The sequence below is a fragment of the Alexandromys fortis genome, unplaced genomic scaffold, assembly GCF_014885135.2.
Source record: "Alexandromys fortis isolate MF-2015 unplaced genomic scaffold, M_Fortis_MF-2015_v1.1 scaffold_16, whole genome shotgun sequence".
NCBI classification, from domain to species: Eukaryota; Metazoa; Chordata; class Mammalia; order Rodentia; family Cricetidae; genus Alexandromys; species Alexandromys fortis.
In genome coordinates, this window is record NW_026067893.1 from 4925758 (window position 1) to 4949831 (window position 24074).

General features: G+C 47.2%; 1 protein-coding gene across 47 annotated transcripts in view; it reads right to left on the reverse strand.

Annotated features, from left to right (window-relative positions):
• Window positions 1-2315: 2315 nt before the first annotated feature.
• The window catches only part of Tcf7l2 (transcription factor 7 like 2), a 208076-nt gene continuing 186317 nt past the window's right edge, over window positions 2316-24074 (reverse strand). For 15 of the 47 annotated variants that reach the window (XM_050149200.1, XM_050149205.1, XM_050149174.1 and 12 more), the window contains 8 exons: window positions 22580-22666; window positions 17247-17387; window positions 16541-16700; window positions 16068-16175; window positions 11837-11885; window positions 11217-11267; window positions 9139-9211; window positions 2316-4532 (listed from right to left, as the gene is read on the reverse strand). In XM_050149200.1, coding sequence (XP_050005157.1) covers window positions 4109-4532; window positions 9139-9211; window positions 11217-11267; window positions 11837-11885; window positions 16068-16175; window positions 16541-16700; window positions 17247-17387; window positions 22580-22666 — 1093 coding nt within the window. In that variant the 3' untranslated portion in view covers window positions 2316-4108. Of the gene's footprint in view, window positions 4533-9137; window positions 9212-9862; window positions 9936-11216; window positions 11268-11836; window positions 11886-16067; window positions 16176-16540; window positions 16701-17246; window positions 17388-22579; window positions 22667-24074 lie in introns of those variants that run through there. The other 32 variants (XM_050149338.1, XM_050149334.1, XM_050149284.1 and 29 more) reach the window with 15 other exon arrangements.

The following is a 24074-nucleotide window of genomic DNA, read 5'->3' on the forward strand; positions in this document are numbered from 1 at the left end:
GCTCAGAAAAATCCACTTAAGGGTGTGGTTCAACTCTGCCCTGTGGCCGATCTACCCAGGTACTCAGCTGTCTGTACATGTGTCATCTCATATGGCGGTAACTCCGAGGCTCAGGTCTGACTTCAGACTTGCTGTTTCCACACAGGTCCTTTCAGGGAAACTCACCAAGCCTAATCCTGGCTGGCTGTCTTTACAGAATGAACACCCAGGCCACAGCTCTGCTGCTGCAGATTAGATGAGAGATGTGAGCCAAGATTTCAGCCCCCCTCTTGCGTCACCGTTATCCAAAGTGTGTACTGTAAGATGACACATGAGGAAACTTAGAGAGGAAGAAAGGGGGAGCAAGCTGGCTTCATTCATACACGTGCCATGGCCTGGAATCCCCCAGTGCAGATAAGTCTCCAAGAAACAGCCATTGGAGGCATGAATGAATGAAGGAAGGAAGGAACGGTGAGCCCAATCACAGCACAGACGAAGCGTACTCACAAGAGGCCAGCTCTAAAAAGCCCCAGCTGGACCTCTCCAGTGCTCCTGCCAGACACATATCATCTCAGGTCTAGCCTTTATCACTCTTCTGGGAATGGGGATGCTCACCTAGCCCTTGGGTGGGAAACAAAGAGGGTCACCTCAGCTGGGAATGCTTCATGAAATCCAGTCTCCACCAAGTTCCTCAGTGATTCCAATTCTGGTCTGAAGCTCTTGCCACAGGTGCCACCTGCAAGAGTCCTCAAACTACCCAAGGGTCTTTCCAGAGGGCTTTAATTAAAACCTCATTTATACGGCAAAACGCACACCAGCCAGGGATGGAGCCTTCTTAACAAGGGTGTTACTCTTAGGGGGCCATTGAGTTCCAGGTTAAATGAATGCTACGAGTGAGCCTGTTACCCCTGGGTGACGTGCATGCACCTTCCATGTCTAGATCTCTGAGGTTTTCTATCTGGGCTGGTGAAAGGCTGTGCTCACAGAATCCCAAAGAGAGATAAAGAGCAGCAATGTTTCATTTTCTTGCGAGGTGGGTTTCCTAAGAGTGAACTGGTGAGATGGAGGTAGGCGTAAGCCAAGCAAGGGAGGTTTGTCCTATATTATCCGCCAGGGAGAAGGGACAACTCTAGCACCCGAAGGTTTAACTCGGTGTTGAGAACGTGACATGAAGCCAGGTCTCCACTGAAGCTCCTCCAATTCCCCCTTCTACCAACTGTTGCCTTTGACAAGATATATTGTATTTCTCAATTCATTGTTAGAAATAAGGCAGAAGCCAGCAGGGGAGTCTTCCACTGGTGGTGGTAGGATTAATGAGAAAATGGGCAGGGACAACTTGGCACACTGCCATCAGTAGCACACAGTGTTCTTATTTCTGTTCTCAAAGGTCAGTCGGGCCCTGCATAGCAAATACAGTAGGGGAGGGTGGTCAGAAATTCCCTTACCAGACTACAAAGCAGGGCAGAAACAAAATACAGACAAGTCACACACAACTAGCTCAAGCAAAGCAGGGTTCCTCAAAGTTCTTGACCCAACATCACGGTGTTCTTAAGTAAGGGCACATGAAGGGCTTCTGGGGTAGCTGAAATTGCCCCCCTCAGAAGGCACAGAGATCCTAGACACAAGAACAACAAATAGCCCAGCCACTCAACAGCAAGAAGCGACACCCAGGGACCACAGAAAGATGTTCTCTGCAACCCTCCTTAGTAACGGTGGCCAACTTGAAGTTAACCCAGAACATGGGTCCCCTGAACAGCAAGACCCCTTCTGCAGAGCCGGGCGAATCACTTACCTCCCCTCCAGCACAGCTGTGGGAGTGGGATGCCAATTTTTGAAAAAGATGCTTGCTTAAGGATTCCTTGCTTCCCTCCGTCAGGCAGTGATGAGCAAATCAGGAGACTCTCACACTCAGCATCCTCAGGTGGGATGCATTTAGTTCCTTAAGTCCACTCTGGGGGAAGGAAAGCACCCTTTCCAGAATCGAACTCCGTTTCTCACTGTGCCATGAACAGGGCACGAGAAACGGAGGGCCAAACCAGCAACATCTGTGCCTTTCTCATGACTCAGTGTCATACAGAAATGACACCCTAGATCTAGTCTTTCTCTATACAGGCATCTTCACTGCAAATGAGACATACCCTAAACCGGGTACACAGGACGCACCGTTCACCAAGGGTGGGGGGGTCGAGAAGCCCTGAAGAGCATTAGGCACCCAGCCAGCCACATCACCACATACCACTACCCCAGCTCAAGCCGAAGCCCAGCCTGTCCCTCCACAGGAAGTCCAGTTTCCGAAAGAGACACTGCCACCCCAAATCACAGAAGCAAGAGAAGCCTTCCTCTGCACATACTAAGTTGCTTTTATTAACCCAGAACAGCATGCTACATACTGTACAGCATGGACATTTATTCATTACAAAAACGGCTTCCAAACCATTCAAAATGAACTCGGGATAAGCATAAAACAGAACAATAACATCACAACTGTTAGGAAACATTCAAAGTATTCACAAAAAATGTTATAGTTAGCATTTTAATAAACCAGAGAAAACCGGAGACAGTTTTACAATCGCTTCATGTCAACTACGATGGCACTGGAGGAACAGGTCTCGGCTTTATACAGGATTTTACAACATCAGCATGCCTAGGGTCTCCTGTGTTAAGTTCACCACCTACTTGTATGTAATATGCGTACATAAAAGCGGCAGCTGGTTTTTTTTTTCTTTTTTCTTTTTTTTTCATTTAAGAGTAATCTAATATACAGAATTTTTGGCCCTTAAGGGTTTAGACCTCTTCATTTAAAATGCTTTCTGGACAGTCTGCTACCAAACACATTTTGTTATAGGTGACATTAAAACTACATACAAATCTATCTATGTAACATCACAGCAAAACATGGCGAACGGAAAGTACAGCATCAGAGAAGAGGGAGAGAGCTAAAGTCACTGAGAGTTTTGGCACATAAAAGTTTTGCACGCGGTCAGTCCATGTTCTAAGAGCACAGGGCAATTGACTAGGAGGTGGGGGGGGGAGGGGGGGAAACAGGGTGGTTCCCATGGCTGCTCAGACAGCTGCTAAGATTCTCTCACTAATGTTCAAGTCTTGTTTCACATAATGGCTTTTAAAGCAACTTTTGTTAATGCTACTGATCTTTAATGCAACTATCAATGTCCATTTGGTGGCATCTGGGTTTCATACAGAAACAAACAAAAACAGACAAAAGTCAAAAAAAGAAAACAAAAAAATATATACACATTTTATATATAAACTTAAAAACCTTGTACAAATGAGTTGTTATATATAAGATGCTTATGCTAAGGGGGGGGGTGGACTTTATACAGTTTCAAAAAAAAGTAAAACATATTTTAAAGGGACGGACGTACAGGTACAAGCAATCTCTAAAGCAATAAATACTACTGGTCCAACAGCTCTGATTCCATTCATTGTTGAGTAGCGTCCCCCTCCCCCCAAAAGAACAACACCATGGAACAAGGTATATTAACACATTTTAACCCTTTGTTTCTGTACATTTAAACAATAACAAGTAACATCACAATAAAAGTTGTTTCACACAGGAAAAAGAAAGAAAGAAAGAAAGAAAGAAAGAAAGAAAGAAAGAAAGAAAGAAAGAAAGAAAAGGAAAGAGACGGCACTGCATTCATTGTGCCCTCATGGTTTCAAAACCGCGATGTAAAGTGATTGGTTCGCAAGCTCGTATTTAATACAAATAATACAGAACCAACTCCTTCTGGAGGGTGCTTCGAAACGGCTTCTCTCTTTTTTTTTTCTTCTTTTTGCTTTTTAATCAGTCTTTTCAAACTAAGCTATCCAAACTACATAACAGTTATGTATATATATATATATTTTAAACGCTACAAAGACTTTAAACAGCTGTTGATAAAAATTTTGGTAGAATCATGAGGTTTCTCTCATCTACATATTTAAAAGGAGAAATTGAAATAAGAATGGGTCAAATATTGACCAATGAACTCGATAAACATCAACTCATGTAAGCCACAGAGGCACAAAATTAAGAGTACAAAACAAAAGCTTTCCAAGATGGGGAAGGGCAAACCAAGAACCAGGAGGACACACGTCAATCAAGCAGGGGACGGTGGACGAGGTGTAGCTATTCTAAAGACTTGGTCACCAGAGACAGAGGCTGGGGCTGGGTCCCAGCCAGAGAGTTGTGGGAATGTAAGGAAGATGTTGACGGCTGTGTGAGCGATGAAGAGGGGACCATGGGTGGCTGCAGGGCAGCAGGTGGCAGGTCCAGGGCTCCGTTGGGACAGAGGGTGGAGGCCTTGCCGTGGGCAGCTTCAGCCAGCAGGAGCGCAGGTGGCGGTGGCATCATGGACAGGTGGGCCAGAGGGTCAGGCTTCAGGGACAGCGAGAGTGGCTGTGTCTGCTCAGTCTGTGACTTGGCGTCTTGGGGAGGGGAGCCTAGCAGATGCGGGGATGGGGGAGGCGAGTCTAGTAAGCTTCCATCTGAAGAGGGTGGGCTGACGCAGCTGCCTTCACCTTGTATGTAGCGAACGCACTTTTTTTTTCTCCTAGAAACAGGGGAGAGAGTTATCTGTGAATGAAGGGCAAAGACGCCAAGGTAGAGAGCTAGCCAATGCTCACAAGAAGCTGATGTCACTCAAGGGATGCCCCCTACAGGTCATGCCAGGCAGCACAGAGCGATTAAAGCAGTTACTTCAGGGGGCTCAGGGGGCTGTGTGGCTCCGGTGTCTACATCCGCTCTGGCAAAGGAGTTGCCCTACCCATGTCCTATCCTCACAGGACACCCAGGGCCCCACTCTTTCCAGAATATATGTGAGCAGACTAACGGAAGTCAGTGCAGAGGGTGGCACAGATTCATCGGGAAGGGTTTTCATCTACACGAAGACTAACATACTTTATTTCTTTTTGGGCTTGGATTACCTTCCCTTTCCCATCACATCTGCTTGCCTGCCCTCCCGATTCTTTCCCACCCTCCCCACCCCCAGTCTCCAATGATGCCTGAGTGTATTTAAAAGAGAAAGAAAGGTTCATCCCCAGTGGCCTCTTATCAATATGAAACTCTCAGAATGCTGACTGCTGAGCCCACATAGCTGAAGGCAGAGCAGGCAAGGGGCTTAAAGGTTTTAACACACCACCACCGTGAGGCAGTGGGTCCCAGAGAGCTTTTGGGCTTGTCTGTTCCGAACCACACCAAATCGAGAGGTCAGAATCAGGTGAGAGGGGAGGGGAGTGGAGGGAGAGCAAAACCAAAACAAAACAAACTAAAAAAACAAAACCAACCAAAAAGTAAGTAAATTAAAAAAAAAAAGAATAAGAAGAACCACCAAAAAACAGGCAGAAGAGGGTAAACAAAGAAGGGGGAAGGGAGAGTAAGAAAAACAGAAAATGATTCAAAAGTACGAGAATAACTGGTTGACATGGCCTGCAGGTTGTGGATAAAATTAAGATTCAAGGTTGTTTTTTAAAAAAAATTTGATTATTTTTATTTCCCACCCTTAAAGATTTGGGATGTCCCTACCCCTTCGTGAGAAGGTCGCACGGAGTGAGAATGGTACATGGGGTGCCTTGTTCTTGTCCTATGCTGAGGTCAGGAAATGAAATACATAGCACAAGGCAGTCACAGAGAAATGGCCAGCAGGAGGGGCCTGGAGGGAGCTTGGATCAGGGTCTGAACCAGAAAGACTAAACCTGTCCTATGCCAAAGCCATAGTCTCCCCTCTCCACAACCCATTTGTATAGGAAGAAGGAATGAGAATTTCAGAGCCTTTCTGACTTTATCAAAGGATAAGGTGGGGAAAACCAAATCAAGAAATCAGGCATGTGACTTCAAAGCCTTGCCCACCATGGATCGCTGGCTGATGGGTATCTACTTAGCAGGAAAAGGGACCCTGGAGATCAACCCACTATTGCTGTAAAGACAATTCAGACTTGGGAAAGTGCTCATCCAAAGACTCAGAACAATGGTAGGTGAGTACCGCTCCATCTAAAACCAAGTGTGTGAGCACTGGTCAGCCACTGGTCACTGAAGAACCTCCAAGATGCTGCCTATTTGAAGGCAACCCCCATAGGACAGTGTCTCTGGCATTTACAAGGATGGGACTGTACTGTATGAGTTAGTTCTTCCTGTGGTCTAGGCCCAGAGCATGGGGCACGGGGCACGGACTCTGTAGGGTGGCAGGAGGGGAGGAAAAGAGGGAAGAGTGGAAGAGGGCATGCTGAGTTCTCCCTGCCTCCCTGAGGCTCAGGCCTTGGGGCTGGGGCTGTGTAGGCCAGAAGGAACTCTAGGGGAACAAGGATGGTCCCCTCTTACCCTGTCTAGCAGGCTTCCTTTCTCTCTCTGGACAGACTGGCACAGACTATGGGTTCTGCTCCCATCCCAGAAATGAAACAAATAATTTAACCTCTCCATTTTAAACCACCTTAGCCTGCAGATAGAAGCATGCTCACAAACTAGGGTCTCCATGCATTTTTAAAAACAGGAAGAAAAAAAGGAGGGTGGGGAGGGTGTAAGCAAACAAAGGCAGCAACGGGGGGGGGGGGCAGAGGAGAGGAGGGGAGAGGGAGTGAGGAACAGCCAGAGGGGAGCATGAAGCAGCCAGCATTCCAGGCTCTGTTAGGATGGGGCAAGAAGATGGGGAAGCAACTTGGTGGGCTCAAAACAGGGTTTGGTTAAAATGTCCTCAAATGCCAAATAAAATTAGAACCTAGAGTCCTGATTGGCTAGGAGCATTGCTAAGGCTCTCCTTGCCCTTCCCACCCTCTTTTCCAAGTCATTCGAAAATGCTGTGTGGGGAGCATTTGAACAAAGGACAGGGGGGACTATGGTGGTGGTGGACTGACGCGCCCCTAGTGGGGCAGCTGGAATACGCACATCTGGATGGGTCAGAAAATGCCTCCATTCACAAGCACCTCTCTCTCTCTCTCTCTCTCTCTCTCTCTCTCTCTCTCTCTCTCTCTCGTTGATTTTTGCTTGACTTGTTTACTGAATGTCTCATTGAGTTTAGCACCCAGCTCAGTGTGGTTTGGCAGTGTATAATGGAACAGCTGGCAGAAGGAGAATGGGTAGCTCCTAGTTCAAGCTCCATACTGTGACCCACTCCATTTTAGAGGCATCTCATAAACACCCATGTATAGCTTCTAAGTATGCTTCCTGGTCCTACTTTGGAAGGTCCTCCTCAAATGGACAGCTGAAGTCAGCTTGCTAACACATCTACAGCCAAAAGACAAAAAAAAAAAAAAAAAAAAAAGACTCCCCAAGCACAGAAAAACAGCAGCTAGAACTTTCTAGGAGCTGAGGTCAGGAGGCTGGGAAGTGACAGGGACCTGCTGGACTTCACATCCTCTGTCCAGGGATGTGTCAGTCCCTTTGACAACAGAAAAAAATGGTGCATTGTGGACAGTGAGCCCCCAATGTGTGCTTTAGAGGACCAAGGAGCTCAAGGACAAAGAGACAAGGGTTTTAAACTGGTAAAACAAGATAAAAATCCAATTTAAAAAGTTGTTGTTGGTGGTGGTAAAAGTATCAAGAAATTTCTGGTGAGAGGATGATAACTCATTATGGATTTAAGCAAAGATGGGTTGTATTTGAGGAATGGGGTGTGGGGGCGGGTGGTCTATCCTTGTTGCTAAGTTTGCAGCAACTGATCTGATACTAAAAAAAAAAGGTTCATAAATAAACCATTCAGGAATAAAATTATGAGACCTGTACCAGTCTCACTGTGGGACACAGGCAACGGTGCCTATTGTGACGTGCTAGGACAGGGTATTCCGCTGTCTTACCCTGGGCATTCATAAAGTGCTAACCAACTTATTACCTACAGAGGGCAAGCAGGTCCTTGACCTCCCTAATTTAATACCTAACATCCCCATGTGGCTTTCTCAGGAAGTCCCTGGGGCTGTCCACTCACAGGAAGCTGCTCTCCTGCTGGGTGCCTGTCTAGGGCCCAATTCCCTTACTCTGGAGTACTGAGAATCTGTGTAGCTGTCTGTCAGTGATGCTCCCTCTCTCCCCTGGGGTCTTGTGTGGTCAGCCATCTCTCACACTGGCACCAGAGAAGACACAGCAGACTCGTGGGCATGCACGTGATGGGATGAACATCTGATCTAACGTCTAGACACGGAGCACGGCAAAAGGGGATGGAGAAGAGGGACACGTGACGTGGGAGGCACTACGAACAGGGATGTGTGTTTGGGGTGTTGAGATACCTACCATCATAATATTCCAAATTCAAAGACTGCTTGTATCAGAACAAAGAAACAACAAATTTAACCAAAGGTGGTCATTAAAAGGAAAGGAAAGGAGATGGGGACGAGAGCGCATTCCCTCCACCAAGAAGGAAGTACCTACACCTTCTCTGCCAGTGCCATAAGTGGGGAGACCTGCCGGCAGATCATGGGGCTCAATTTGGACTCTTCTGGACTGATCGGATGCATGTGGGAACCCATGCTACATCTGCGTATCGTAACGCTCGACTGTTTGCTCTGCAGGCCTGGCAGCGCTGCAGTGTCTGGCTGCAGCCCTTGCTGTGCACAGGCTCTTAGCTGGTGCACGCCATTCAATGCCACGCTTCTTTTTCAGCACTGTAAAACAATGTCCGCTAACGAGCTCCTCCATACAGATACGTGTTTTAAACATAGAACAACCAAAGTGGGGCGGGAGAGAGAGAATGAGAGAGAGAGAGAAAGAAAAAAAAAGGGATTTTTAAAAATCAGCCTGCCCCAATGCATTTCTCTCAGTGTCTTTAACAGAAAGTGCCTGGGAATGCTACTACTGCCAAATTCCAGTTCTGACTCTTTCACACCTGGGGCCGGGGGGGGGGGCACAGTGGCTCTCTGCTCAGAACAGGGCACCGAGTCATTCACCAGCTGGCCAGTTCCAGGACACTGGCTTTCAAAGCCAGATCCTCAGTGCCTGTCTTCAAGGCTGTCAGTTCTTGCTACCAGGGACATGTTCTTCACAAGAACAGGGAGGAATAGGGGGCGGGGAGGAAACAGTATGAAATTAGCAAGGAAAATCTGAAGAAGGAGAGTTTATTAGTCATTGATGCCAGTGGGGGAAAGTAGACATGAATGAGGGCAAAATAAATCGACCCACTAAGTAGCGGAAGGACAGAAGGCTCTGATTGTTCCCAAGGCCTCAGAATGGTCATGTACCTGCAGGGTTTGCACCATAAAGTCTGTCGGTCAAGCCCGAACAGTGCCCGACACTTCTTTGGAGTATTTGCATCTGTTAGCATAAGGTAAACACAAAAAAAAAAATACAACACAATGGTGGGTCGTGCTTGGTTGGCTTGAGTCCTCCACTAACCGCTCTCTGCATCATCTTGGCTCTACCTGACAATTGGCCCTCATCAAGGGGTTGAAAGGAACGGGCTTCTCTGAGCCAAACCAAAAAATAAATAAATAGAACAAAACAATAAAACACACACACACTACACACGCACGCACAAAGGAAAACAACAACCAGAAACAAAAACAAAAATGAAAAACAAAACAAAACAAAACCAACAATGAAAAATAAATAAAAAGAGAGAGAGAAGAGGAAGGGAGAGGGTGACGTCATTGGCTTCTACCTAGACCAGGATGAGCACATCCTGGCTATCACAGGAAGGGGGTTGACAGGCAACACTCCCCAGTCGAGGGCACGCTGGAATGAGTCTCGGCCCTGAGGAGGCACACACACTGTTTTACAGTGGCATTTTGGCTAGCAGCAGCTGGCAGACAAGCACATCCCTCGTGGAGCCCATACACTGGCAGTGTCCCGCTCCCTGGTATTTCCTACGATCCACACACAAAGCTACAAAGCAACAGGCCAGAGGGAGAAGAACGGAAGAGACAGCTGCAAACCAGCACAGCGGATCTGGGAGACTATACACACCTGCAGGGGCCGCACCAGTTATTCTGTTGATCAAGGCCAAAGCGCGCTCGGCATTTCTTAGGAGCGCTCAGGTCTGAATGAGTTCAAGAAAGGAGCGAGCAGAGGAGGACATGGGAGGCAGGGAGAGAGGAGGAGAGAGAGAGGAGGAGTAAGAGAAAGAGAGAGGGGGAAGGGAGGGGGGGAGAGAGATACAAACAAGAAAAAAATAAAAATAAAAAAGGGAATAAATCAATGACCGGGTTACTAATAGCAAAATATTGACTTTTCTTTCTTTTTTTAAAAACTTTCTTTAATTAAAAATGTAAAAATCACACTTATTCAACTTGTGAAATTAGCTGTGGCAAATAAAGCTGCAGTATCCCTTCTCAAGGACGGTCAGAACCGGGTCCAGCCGCCCGCAGGACGGCAAGAGCCAAGAACATGCTCTTTCCATTATTTTTCCTCTTTTAGTTTAGTTCTGGTTTTTGTTTGTTTTTTGTTTTATTTTATTTTATTCTCTCAATTTTCTTTTTTCTCAAAGAAGAAAACAAAGCAAAGGAAGGAATTAGGTTCGTAACATGCTTTTTTCTTCTGAGTACCACAGTTTTGAAAAGAAACAAACAAACAGAAAAACTACAAATGAACACAGAACGAAATGAAATGAAACAGAAAGAAAAAAAGAAAGAAAAGGGTTGTGGGTATTGGGATATTGCAGCTTTTGGGCGTTCTCTCTTTTTTTTTTTTAAATCTATTTTCATTGTTATTAAGAGGGAAGAAAGGGTAAAGAGGCCATGGGATGAGCTGTTAGGTGTTAGATGCTCCTAACGGGCATGGAAGCAGGCATGGTCAGGAAGCGCTAGCAGGTTTGCAAATGATGAAGTCAAAAAGCAAAAGGAAGAGCAAACAAACAAACAAACAAACGAAAAAAATAAATAATAAGCAAAGGAAAAAATAATCATACTGCGATTGCATGCTGGCGTGAGAAAACTTAGTGGGGCAACGGAAAAAGCCATTAGATTAAGGAGGTTTATTACGGAATTTTTTCCATTTTTTTCTTCACCAGTCTCTTTTAAAGAAATACTGCATATTCAATTTGCACAGTTAGTTCCGCTCTAAGCCACTGTCTTCGCTGCTTAAACAACGGTTATGGGAACAATCAATCAATGAAACAGAAGCTAAAATAAAAAATAAATAAAACCAACAAAGCAACTGGAAAAAAAATCTACTGAAACATAATGAAACCGTGTAGATGATCATTTTAAAGGATGTTCAAATGTCATACGTGTTTAATGTTAATAAAACTATAAATGGCAGGAAAAATGAAAAAAAAAAACAGTTTATCAACTATTTTAACGACTCAAAAGGACATTAGCACCTGTGATCGGAGGAAGTGAAAGGCAAGGATTTAGGAAACATTCGCTGTGTTCTGAAAAAAAAGAACAAATTACACAAATTCTTCAAACTTTTTGTTTGTCTGTAAAGCCTGGCCTTCTCCAAGGGCCCTTCATTGCCTATGCAGTATTTCTAGTTCTGTCGCTGAATGGCAAACCTCCTTAATTTAAAATGGGCACGATTACCACTGTAAAGGCATGCATTGGAACACTCAGGAACAGCCAGTTACCCCAACACTCACACACGCCCCTCCTGGTCCCCTAGGCCCCTCCTCACCCCTTCTCAGGCACATACGTAAGCAGGCTGTTCAAAGCCCGGCAGAGGCATGCCTACCGCGGACTCTCTAGTTACAGGCTTGCAGTTATTTAAAAACACATTCCGCCAGAATTACAACGGGCTTTTCATGCAACAATGGATGTTACTAGCTTTAAAAGGGCAGTCATAAAGCAATTAATTAAAACACATCAACAGAAAAGGCTCCCTAAGATGGGTTCCCCACAATGTCCTGGCCTTGGATTCCTCCTGCCTCCCCCAGATGGAAGCCTGACATAAGAGTGGCCCCCAACTAGTGTTTCTGCCATCACCCTGACTATTATCACTCACCATTGGTCTCACCCGGCTGCTTGTCCCTTTTCCTCTTCTTCTTCTTCCCCTAGATGAATAGAAGAAATGCAGGAAATTAGGTCAAGGAAGGAGGTGTCTGGATGCACATGGCAGGGGAGCCGGGAGGGACAAGCTTGGCTATCTCCACTAATCTCCCAAGTCTATTCAATCTGCCAGCCATGAATCCAACCCTTGAACTCTGCCTAGCTGGGAGGACACACATTTCTTGAAGAAAAGAGAAGGCCAGAGGGTCGATGTGGAAAGACCTCATGGCCTTCTCCCTTCTTCAGCCTGACCCAGGACGTCTGACTCCATAAAGGGAGGTGAAAGGGGCAAGGGAGATTCCGGGAGGGATGGAGAGCAGGCTGGGCAGCAGGATGGACACACCCCTAGGGGACACAGAGAAACCTTAAAGCCCACAATGGTTCACAGCTGCCCTACCTGCCCCACAGCTTCTCGCTATGAAAGACAAACCTTCCCCGCTTCCCTGTCCTGAGTTGAGAGAGAAATGACTCTAGCTTCTCTGTAGTAGTGATTCCTTTCAGAAGTGTAGTGCGATCCTTCCTCTTAAAGGATCGTAAGGAGTGGGAGCAAAGAGAGAACCAAGTGCCACCTGGGCTTCTGTCTAAATTACAGGGTGGTCAGGCATAGGCAAGGGAAAGTGTTCCCCTATGCTCTTACCCCAACAAACACATCACTGGCCACAGAGACCATAACTCACAAGTGCGTTAGGACATCACAGTCTAGCCAGCCCCCTGCAAACACACACAGGGTAGCCTACAGGTGGGCAAAGTCATCTACCATGGAGCCTGACTTATTGAAAAGTATTGAATGGCTTGTGCCACTGACTGTATACTTTCTTACACGTGGAAAGTAGACCAGTTGTATGGCATGCTTCCATGACACCATGAAGCTGAGAAATTGCAAGTCAAACCCCGGAAAACCAGGAGCCAAGTACACAATAGGAGCCAGGCATGACTCAACAGGCAAGAGCTCTACACAGTACATGTGTCTTCACACTCCGGAGTCACAAATGAGGAAACAGGCACAAAGAGGCTGGGCAACGGCCTTGAGTTGGCACAGCTACCATGAAGAGGAGCCAGAGTGCCAACCCAAGTGGTCTGAAAGCATTGCCCTCAGCAATGGACTGTGCCTTCTACCGTAGCAGCCCTTCTTTGACACTTCAAGGGTGGGGAGACGGCCTTAAGTCATTACCACCTGACAGCCTGACCCTATCAAGTGAGCGAGCAAGACTCTGGGACACCCTGCCCTATTGCTGGGCTCTAGGGAGGCTCTCTGGCCCAGGTGAGGCAGCTGCGGTCTTACAAATCAATCTGTGTGCTTCAGAATATGTAAATGTTGCCACCTTTGCTTAAAGGTTTGATGGAACAGTGACACCCAAAAGAAAAGGACAGGGATGGATGTGCAGAAACCCCAAGGTTGCCAGGCTTGGATAAATCCAGCTATTCCAGAGAGGGCTGCTCTACCCTCTGAGGGTACGAGGTCTGGGTCACTGGGAACACTGGCCCTCTATGCAGCTCTGCACCAGATCCTTTATGTTTCTTGGCACAAAAGGAAAAACAATGGAAGCAGGCCATGTGACTCTCAGAGTAGGTAGGATGAGCTGGAAGAAAGACTCAAGAGAAGTAGTCTAACCTGAAGGTGCCTGTGTTGCCCCTGTAAACACTCCAGGGCCATCTCATGGTCCCCTACAGAATTCTCTGCTGTGCACTGACACCTGGAATGCAGGTCACATCATGGCCAAGCAAAGAGCAGTGCAGACAGACTACTAGATCCTGGTGAACAGGGATGATGTTTAATGAGAAGAAGACATGAAGAGACAAGGGGAGACCATTTCCTCTTTAAAGGTAACAAGAAAAAGAAAAGGCACAAGGAATGAGAGCGAGAGAAAGAAGTCAAGTTTCATATACAACCTTTAATAAAAGAAGGAAGGAATGCTCTGCTATGACACCGGGTCAGCTAGCTGTTACCATGGTACCAGCTAGCTTCTCCTGGGTCCCAAAGAACAAGCCAAGTCTGAGCAGCCAGATGGGTTTCCCTCCAATACACTTTATGTGGTGACATAAAGGCTCCAAGCCCCACTCGGCTGGAAAGGCAAGAAGGGCTGGTTCTGAACACATCTCCCAAGAGAATCTTCTGGGCTTTGCAGCAGCCAGAGTTATCCGCAGAACCTCCATTGTCAAGTTAGTTAAAAAGGAATCCTAACAAATTCCCACCATGGCCAAACTCACAAAAGCTTCGGGTGTGAGACCCCTGACCCCAGTGTGTTCCCTGGAGCGTGGAAGGAAGGAATGCTCATGCATTTCCACACGTGTGTAAGGAAACACTGACACAGGAACCCAAGAGCCTGTGCCCAGGAGGCTAAGTTCCTGCAGTCTGATATCAATCCGCCTCTAAGCAGCCCCCTCATGTACTCAGTGGCTCCTTATTGTCCAGGCTACGTCCTAACACAGAATGGAGGTCAGGCCAAGTGACCTGCGGACCATGAAAACTCTAGGAAGCGCATCACAGAATGTCTAGGACGGTGTCTAAATGACTCCCTGCAAGTCAAACATAGAATGTTTCTGATACTGTCATCAAGTCTGCTGTGATTTTGTGATCATCCTGTGCAACCCCAGAGGGCACCATCTACCCTGTCCACGGTGTAAGTGGCCCATGGTCCACAAACTGAGCAGTTTTTATGTGAAGGCCCTGTGAAGACAGGAGCCTAGGATGCCTTAAGATATGGTAGCTATTGGAGAAACTGGATCCTGTTCTGGGATACCTTCTTGACGACTCCAGGATTGGACGTGTAATAAGCCAGAGCTCCCAAGAGTCAGAGGGACAGCTCTCCTGAGATGATGTGGTGGAATATGTACAGGAGGGTGCCTAGCCCTGGAGTGCCACCTGGGATTGGGTTGGGAGAGCTCAACTGCTCTTCTCTTCCCCTAGGTCTCAGAAGAAAGGCGTCCTAGCAGCACACACAGAGACAAGCAGCAAGGTCTCACGAAGCTAAGAGTTCATGATGCTTGTCTGCTAGTGACATTGGCTGCTCTCTCAAGAGCGGAAGTGCTGTCTGGGCAGGGAGGCCTGAAGGGTCATGGGCAGGGGCATTGCTATAGATCCCAGTCCAGACTCTTTGTCTACCTGATGGACAGCAGGCGAGCCAGCTCCACTCTTACAGGTATGAGGGAAAAGAGTGAAGGAAATTCAAAGAGCTAGCCCTTGGAGAGATGATATCAATGGAATGGAGTCATCCTCCCAGCTTCTCCACTGGCACCACCGGGAAAATACTCTGCTGGCTCCAAGAGAGAAGAGGAAAAGAAGCCTGTGCTGGCAGCAAGACAGGTTTGATTTGACATCAGAGTGGATGGAAGAGACATTTCATGAGACCAAACATGATGCAACAAAGAGACAAAGCAAGAGACGTGCTACCTATCTGGAGAAGGAAGATGCCCAGAACTCAGAGCTGCTGTGTAAACACAGGATCAGGACTAATGGGAGAGACAACAGGGCTCCGGAACTGGAAATCTGTTGTGTGCCATCAGTGCAGGTAGTAACAACAGTCCTACTAAAGAGGAGGTTTAAGAAGCAAGACAGAAAATTTGCCAATAGAGCTCAGAAGCACACACATCATATGACAGATGTGTTATGTGACACACATCCTTCCCCACCTCTGTGGAACCCAGACTCATTTCATCTTCCCTACCAAAAGATGGCTTCTGCTGGCTACTTTCAGGGATATTCCCATCATGCCGTTCTCGGAGTGAAACGGGCTCCTGTGACAGCCTGGCTGGCCACAGACAGATGCTTAATGGGTTTCCTTCCCTGAGGCTTCCCTTCCCTGCTGGAAGGTCTGTAAGGAGTTAAAATGCCCCACCCACCCATCTATCTAGTGTGGTCTTTATTTCTGGAATGCAGTACTTTTGAATGTGTTTTGGAGCTCTACTTTTTCTAACAGGTAGGTAGAAAAATACAGACACCCCAAATTAGTCTCCAGGGTCCCGTGTGGGAACACAGATGCCAGCTTCCTGCCTGTCTCCTGCTAATATAATAGAGTCACACTAAAAGCCAAGCTCCTTGACTGGAGGTCAGGGACAGGTCCTAGAAGTGGACAGAATGAACGGTCTAGAAGCCCGGTTCAAGCAGGCAATAACCCATCCTTCGGGTCCTTGCAGACATACAATATATACCCACAAAGACTGAATTCTCCAGAAAGTGGTCCACGTACATAGTTATCCCGCGCAGACCAGCCAGGGTACAGCTGCATGTGAAGCTGTCGTTCCTTCCGGGCCAGCTCGTAGTACTTTGCTTGCTCTTCCCTGGACAGGGCATGCCACTGCAGAGAACACGGGCAGAGAGAGAGAGACAGGCAGAAACATCACAAACGGCAGCACGGAGATAAACCAGACTCAATGCCACGAGGGCCCGAGTCTATGCAGACACGGTAGAGCGTGCAGATACTGATGCTTGCTGGGGCCTGACACTAACAATGGTACCCAGAGAAACCAAGCCTGTCCTCGCGGGAAGATGAGGGATGTGGTATCCTAAAGGCTGTTCAAACGCTCAATGATCTTGATCAGTGGAAGCCAGACAAGGACTCAAAGTGGCAGGATTGTGGCCATGCTCGGCAGAGCAAGGTGTAAAGGGACACCAGTCACGGTTTCTGGCCCACTCTGGTTCTCTCCACGGAGGACCACCTACCCTGCGCCCGAGGATCTGGTTAATGGCTGCACTTTCCTTCAGTGTGCACTCGGCCACCACCTTCGCTCTCATTTCCTTCATATACAACATGAACGCATTGAGGGGCTTCTTTATGTGGGGCTTTTTCTTTTCTTCTTCCTTTTTGGAGTCCTGATGTTTTCTGGATAGAGACAGAAGGAGATGGGCAGACGCCATCCAGTAAGCAACTGTGCATCAGCATTCCCCAAAGCAGAGCCCATGCTCCTTCCTCTTCCCACCCAAGCCTGGCGGTTTCAAGTTAAAAAGTTCATTTGCACCCCAGAGCAAGGCCCAGGAGCAGCTGGAGGAGGCCGGGCTGGTGAGAGATTCTGAGATCGCTTCCTCGCCATTTGCAAACAGACATTTTCCCAGGGCAGAGGAGAAGCACAGGGTGGCCGACCCCACTTCCCAGGGTTCTGTCCTGCTTGCCGAACAAAGCTCCAAATGCCATCCCCCGTCTCTTCAAACACACACCATGGAGATCTCTGATCCGGGAAGGAGTGTGACAATCAGTGTGACCTGCTAGCGAGCACGTCCTCCTTTATAGGAAGCCAGAGGCCATAGGGACGGGGTGTTGCCAAGGGTCAAGCAGGAGACGCTGACCGTGGCCAGGAAGCCACCAAGCAGCAGCCACCATGGCAACCATCACCCAGGCCACAGAGCATGACACGGCAACTGTAACACTTACGAGCTATGGAGTGAGCCGACGTCACTCTGTGAGGATTCCTGCTTGACTGTTGGGGTGACGATGGCTGGATGGGGGATGCCGGTCGTGTGGAGAGTATGATGGGGAGGGACCATGTGGGGAGGGAACCTAGAAGACAGAAAGCTGTGTAAATCGTCAGAATCAAATGAATGAACGAGGAGGGATGTGTACACACAATTTAAAAAAAAAGCACAGTAGCATCCACATGAAAGCAACCCAGGGCATATGAAACCTGCCAGCATTAATTAGTGATAAATTAAACATAATGATTCTCATAATGTCATTAAAGTCGATCTTCCCCTTCATTATTGCTACTGACATGAGACATTATGATTTTTAACATCTTTAGCAAAGGACAAATTCAACTGATGTACTTGGGCAGAAAAGTGGGCTTGGACGGCCAGCCAGAAATCGCACGTCTGCTTGGTTTCTGAGGCATGAGCTGCGTCCTCGCAGATCAGCTCTAGAAGGACAGGTGGTAACGTCTGTTGTGTACTGACAGCTAAATAAAACATTAACGTGGCTGACACGGATATGCATGTCTCGACAACGCTCTGCATGCCTCGTTAGGCCTCATCCTGGTGACGAGAGCAATCAGATTTTCATTTTCTCTTTTGTTGCTGTGCCCACTACTTGAGAGTGAGAGGAGAGAGTGAGACAGAGAGAGAGAGAGAGATTCTGATAGTTCCTGCGTGATGCCCATCCTAAGTCACGGCATTTTGAATAATTTTTTAAAAGGAAAATGGGGAAATGCACACAGCAGTGCTTTGCACTGAATTCTGATTTGTATGCCCTTTCTCCTCTAAGATTCTTATTTTTACTTAACATGTTATCTGCGCATCATTCAAAATCCTTGTAAATGATAGACATTGTAATCACAGATAAGACAGTAACGATCCCTGCTTCTGGGAAAGTCCTTCAGTTCTTCGACCGGCGTTTCCCGACATACGAATTTGCCAGGACACAAACGCTAATTTCAGCTCTATAGGACAAACGGCTGCCAAATGACATGTTTTGTTTGTGCTGGTGGGAAAACACCTCCTCGACTGAAGTCACACACAGTGATTAGAGAAAGGGCAAAGGAGGGAAGAACAGATTGCTCAAATGGGGTGAAGAGAAGTTGGCCCGAGGCAATGGCTGTCCTTCTAATAAGGCCAAACCAGAGGAGGACAAGTGTCACCCAGGGACCAGCGTGGACCAGCACCCTGCTCTTGAGAAAGCTACTTCCGGACGAGAGGGGTCTTGCTGAGGCGCCATGAAGACAATTATTTCAAAGGGATCTTGTATTTGTTTACAGAGTTCCTTTCATAAGTGGATCGGAAAAATATATTATAACAAATGGGATTTCAAAAAAATAGAGAACGAACAGGCTCAGTACATCTTAACAGACAAAAATACCCAATGAAGGATGTTGATCTTTTCAGAGGTCCCAGAGCCATTGTAGTTACCTGCCTCAGAAACCCCACCCTCTACTGCGACAGTCTTTGCAAACTAAGGCAAAGCTGGCATTTGGAAACAATGAAATGCTTTAACAGTAGTCAGAGAGACTGTGTGTGCAGGGGAGTAACAACCAACCCCACTCCTGTACCCTTAGAAACAAAACAAAACAAAACAAAACAAAAAGGAGAGAGAAGGGAGGGAGGGACAGAGGGAGGAGGGAGGGAGGGGGGAGGGGAGGAAGAAGGGGAGGAAGGAAGGAAGAAAGGAAGGAAGGAAAAGCAAACCCTTGAGTTCTCAAGTTAGCACCCTGTCCCTCCTGCTGTCCCCAGCCCATAGAGCAAAAGCAAGTTAAGAAGATGTGGTCCTGGAAGTCCCTTAGTGCAGGGCAGGTGGGCTGGCAGGTCTTCCTATGAATGTCTCAAGCACATGTTACTTTCCTGTGACATGTGACTACGTGTACATACGAGGGAGAGAGACAGAAAGACGGTGCGGGACTGTGGCCTCGCCTGTGTGCAGGCACACATACAAATACCAGGCAAAGGCGTCAAGAGGAGCACATTCTAGGCCTGGGGGACCTGGGTGGTGCTTGCGAGTTCCCTGACCTCTACACACGCTGGTTCCTGTGAAAACTGCACACCAGCAGAAAGACTGCGCGTGAGTAAGTGTGTGGCCCACGAGATACACACACCTTCACCCTTTCCTGCAGACAACCGCTTCCTGAAATGCAATAAACACCCTCAAAAAATTCTCAGCAGCTCATTATATACCCCCGTCTGCTTTCATGGCTCCAAGCCAGAATATAATGATGAACCTTAACTTGTTAAGGACAACTAATTTTTGTTTCTGGCTGTCTCAGGGGCCTCTCTCGTACTCACTCCTGCTTTGCTTCAGTGCCGACACATTTCTGTTAGCCGCATGTCATCTGCCGGCCTTGATTTTATGCACAAGCAGTAGGATGCATTTTCCCGTGCAACAATCCCGCTTTGAGTTGCATTAGGATCGTCATTATTCTCTCATTTTCCCCCTTGCACTTGTAACATTTCATCTCTTCCTGCCTTATTTTTTGTGAGCCACGGTGCACCCACATTATGGTTTATACATGATCTCGCTCCCTTTGAAGCCGGCAGATTTCAGGGCCCGCTCTCGTCATGAGAAGAGCCTTGCCCAATTTAGCAGGCTGAGGGCCCGGAGCTCCAACATCTCAATCTAAAGGGGGTCACAGGGTGGCACAAGTGAGTGTCAGCAAGAGCTGTTTAATTGCCAATCTAGGCTTCTCCATGGTGTTTAAAGTATAATGACCCATCACTTAATTCCGAGAAGTCCTGGCCCCGCTGCTGAATAGAATAAATATCAAAGGGTGTTCTGGAACAGGGCAAGCTGCCTACATTCGCTATAACTGCCATACATATAATAGACCTATACTTCTGTCGCCCCATTACCACAATAATGCATTTAATTTGCTGTATACGCTTTTTTAACTAGCTACCTTTCATTTGGCCTACCTGGGGAATTGGCCACCTCCCCCCCACCATGTACCACCAGCCCCTAACCTTTCTTCCCACTACCCCCTTCCTTTCCTCCACACTCTGCGACCTATAAATCATCAGCTGGCCTCCTAACGATAATTCAATCAATAAGCTTAACCCCCACTCCCGATGCTACGGTTACTTTGTTGCCTTCCGCCTCTGGATGCACTGAACAAACAAGCAGGAGGAAGAGTTGGGAGCAGCATGCGAACTCTGAGACCGAGTCAGGATCACAAGCAGCCCCCCCCCTCCTCCCAGGAGGGTTCCCATTCGTTCCCACGCTTTACAGGGGCTGGTGACGACATCATTTAATGAGTATAACCTTTCTACTTTCTCCAGCAGAGAGGATATAGAAAATCATCTTCCTGCCTAGCTTATAAGGGCATGGTTTCTGAGATTGAGATGATATATCACGTGTAGGGCACAGATCTTCCGAGCTGCGTGATATTTGTGGATAACTCTAAAGTCTAAAGTCTAGCCTGCCTCTCTCGGGGGTGTGAGTCTCACTCTATCCAAAACAATAGTTGCTGTTCTGCAAGCAGGAGAAGAAGGCGTTCCAGGCAACCTTCAGTCCCTTCTCTCATTTTGGCTCCCGCCGTTGGCCACAGAGCATGGAGGCAGAGGCAGGGGGACAGCAGCCTTGCCATGTACTGCATGCTAATTGAATCACGTGGCATCATCAAAACGGATTGGTTGCTTCAGCCCATCAGGAAAGTCTAAACCTCCACCGATTTAATTAACTCAACCGAAAATCAGATGAACAGAAAATAAAACTATCATTAGGGGCAATTAGTGACTACTTAAACATACTGCTGCCAACCAGTTTGTAAATAAACTAGCAGTCACTGAAAAATTAGCTGGAATTAATTAGACAGAGGAAAATGAGTCCTGGCAATACATGTATATGCAGTATATATGCTTTAAATATGAGTCTAGAGGAATGGATGCACGCATAATTTCTTTACAACTTTCAAAGATTTAGCAGCATTGGGGAGGACAATACCATGGCCATCAGGCATGTGTCCTTAAGTCCCTCAAATGTGCTCAGTCCAACTTGATATGTGCTATAAAGTGTAAATGCATGGCACATGTAAAAGCTAAGTTAAGAAAAACAGAAAATCAGAATGGCAGCTGTGGCATGGCCGCAGGGTGTAGAAAAGAGAATACTACAGTCACACAGTATGACTGATAAATATAACGTGTGGTAAAAAACAGTTTCACCATGGGGGTCGTAGTGGGCAGGGGGCAATCTTCTTAAAGTGATAGACAGGAAAGGTTGGGGGGAATGTAAACATTTCTACTGGACACTGCTGCCCTAAGAGGCCAGGATACAGCTTATTACAGACTCTGAACTGAAATCTGAGCTTTCTAAAGACCCATCTATTTTTTTTTCTCAAATGTCTGTATAATAACCATTAAGTTATCTTCTCCTCACTTCCTTATTTCTTACCCAGCAGAGGATAACAGAGAAACAGTGACTTCAAAAGCACCGCCCTCTCTAGCCACTTCCCCTGAAGCACCACCCACTCTAGCCACTTCCCCTGAAGCACCACCCACTCTAGACATTTTCCCCTTAAGCCCCGCCCACTCTAGCTACTTTCCCCTTAAGCCCTGCCCACTCTAGCCACTTTCCCTCTGAAGCTCCGCCCACTCTAGCAGTTTCCCCTGAAGCTCCGCCCACTCTAGCCACATTCCCTCTGAAGCCCTGCCCATTCTAGCCGCTTTCCCCATGAAGCTCTGCCCACTCTAGCCACTTTCCCCTGAAGCCCCACCCACTCTGGCCACTTTCCCCTGAAGCTCCACCCACTCTGGCTACTTTCCCCCAGAAGCACCACCCACTCTAGCCACTTCTCCCTGAAGCCCTGCCCACTCTAGACATCCCTTCCCTGCACACTTTGCTGTGGTTTTTAAGACTTATTTATTTTTATGTGTATGAGTGTCTGCACCTGCATGAATGAGCACCACGAGCCTGCCTGCTGCTAGGGGAGGCCAGAAGAGGGTCCTGGATTCCCGGAACTGGAGCTATAGATGGTTGTGAACTGCCACGTGGGTGCTGGGAACTGAAGCCAGGCCTTCTTCGTGAGCTGCAAGTGCTCTTAACTGCTGAGCTTCTCCCAGCCCCACAACTGCCTTCTTAATCTGTGACACTATGTTGCTCTACATCCGGATAGACTACTAATGTCTTAGACAGGCAATCACTTACCTTGAAAGGTCAAGGCAACTTTCTGGGATTTTGTAGAGGGAAGTCAAGTGAATATTGGCTTATATTAATATACCCACACATGTTCATGGGCCCTGGTGGCCTGGCGGCTGTCTAGAGGGGCTTTCTGAGCGGTCACTGCAACTCACCTAGACATAGAAGCGTTGACTGTCAGCGCTGTGGGGTAGGGGTGTCTGAACCCTCCTGTCGTGATTGGGTACACAGGCTGACCTTGCCTACAAAGAAGGGGGTACAAAAAGTGAGAGACTAGAAATAAGGCCGGGGGTGGGAACGAGGAAATGAAGAAGAGGGGACGTTCTCTCTGTACAGTAAGCTTTATTCTCATTTGATCAGAACAAAAATCTTGGGGATTGTACAGGCAGGATCAAAGGGAAGAAACACAGAACAATTTGAATGCCATAAATCTGATAGGAATGGCTAATTAAATTTTATAACCTCTGCTTATGTCAATAGAGACCCTCTCCCCACGCTGAGACTAGGTGTTTTGTTGTAATAATTAAAGGCGAAGTCTCGCTTGCTTTAATGGAGCCATCACACTAATTGAGGGCTACACATCCAAAGGAAAACAATAATGAATGTAAATTTATACCAAAATAAAGTACAGCGAATCAAAGGACTTCAGTTGCGCTTTGGGCCTCTTTCGGTATTTAGATCTCGGTGAGAAAACATTAAATTAACAGAGCTTAATTTGTAGCCTTTTGTCAAATTAACAAGTGTTGACAAGAGTTACCGGGGGGGGAGAGTCCCCAAGAAGAATTGTGGGTAACCAATAGACAATCACACCTCATTACAATAATTAAAAAATACAGCAACATGCAGAATAGCATCCTCATGAAAGACACACAACTTCTCCTGACAGAGGGCTGTCTGAGTTGGCTATTCCTTTTTATCTAGCCTTCGGCATCTCCCCATCTGATGACTGGACGACTGAGGCTCAGCCTCATACAGTGGAGAAGCCGCAGAAGAAGCAGGTCAAACCCTCATATCTACCTCACCAAACAAAAATAAGACAAAGAAACCGCACCCACAATTGGTACTTAGCGTAGCTATTGTCCAACACAACCTGTTGTTTCTAGATGGGCAAACAGCGAAGGCTCTGCTCAATTGGAGGAGAAACAAAAGCTAGAACAGGGGCACTATCCCAAAATTGTATTGCCTTGAGGACCATAAAAGTCTGTCTTCCATAAGACCCAGATTGGACAGTTTCACCAGGATTTTTCCCTGTGCTTTCTAAAGCTAGAGGTCACTGATAAAATGGAGAAAGAGTTGCATAAAAATATACAATCTCAAACATTACGTGCACGTCCGCGCATGTGCTACATGGCACAAAGTACGCTTAGTCACAAAAGGCCTTTCTGCTCTGGTGTCTAAACACATCATTCTTCTGAGTTGTAAGGGGCAGTCACATTATTTGGGCACTGCCAAGACTAGAGTCAACATCCCAGGCCCTGAATGCCAACAGGGGGGGCTCTACTTGTCACTCTGTAACCGCATAGTAGGCTGGCACTAGCCATGCCAGGAATCTCAGAGACGCTGGAGAGATGACCTGACCTTCCCAGCACTGTTGCTATCTGCCTTCAGCGTGAAGGGTTAAATGGTAGCTGGAATGCATGGGATGAAGGG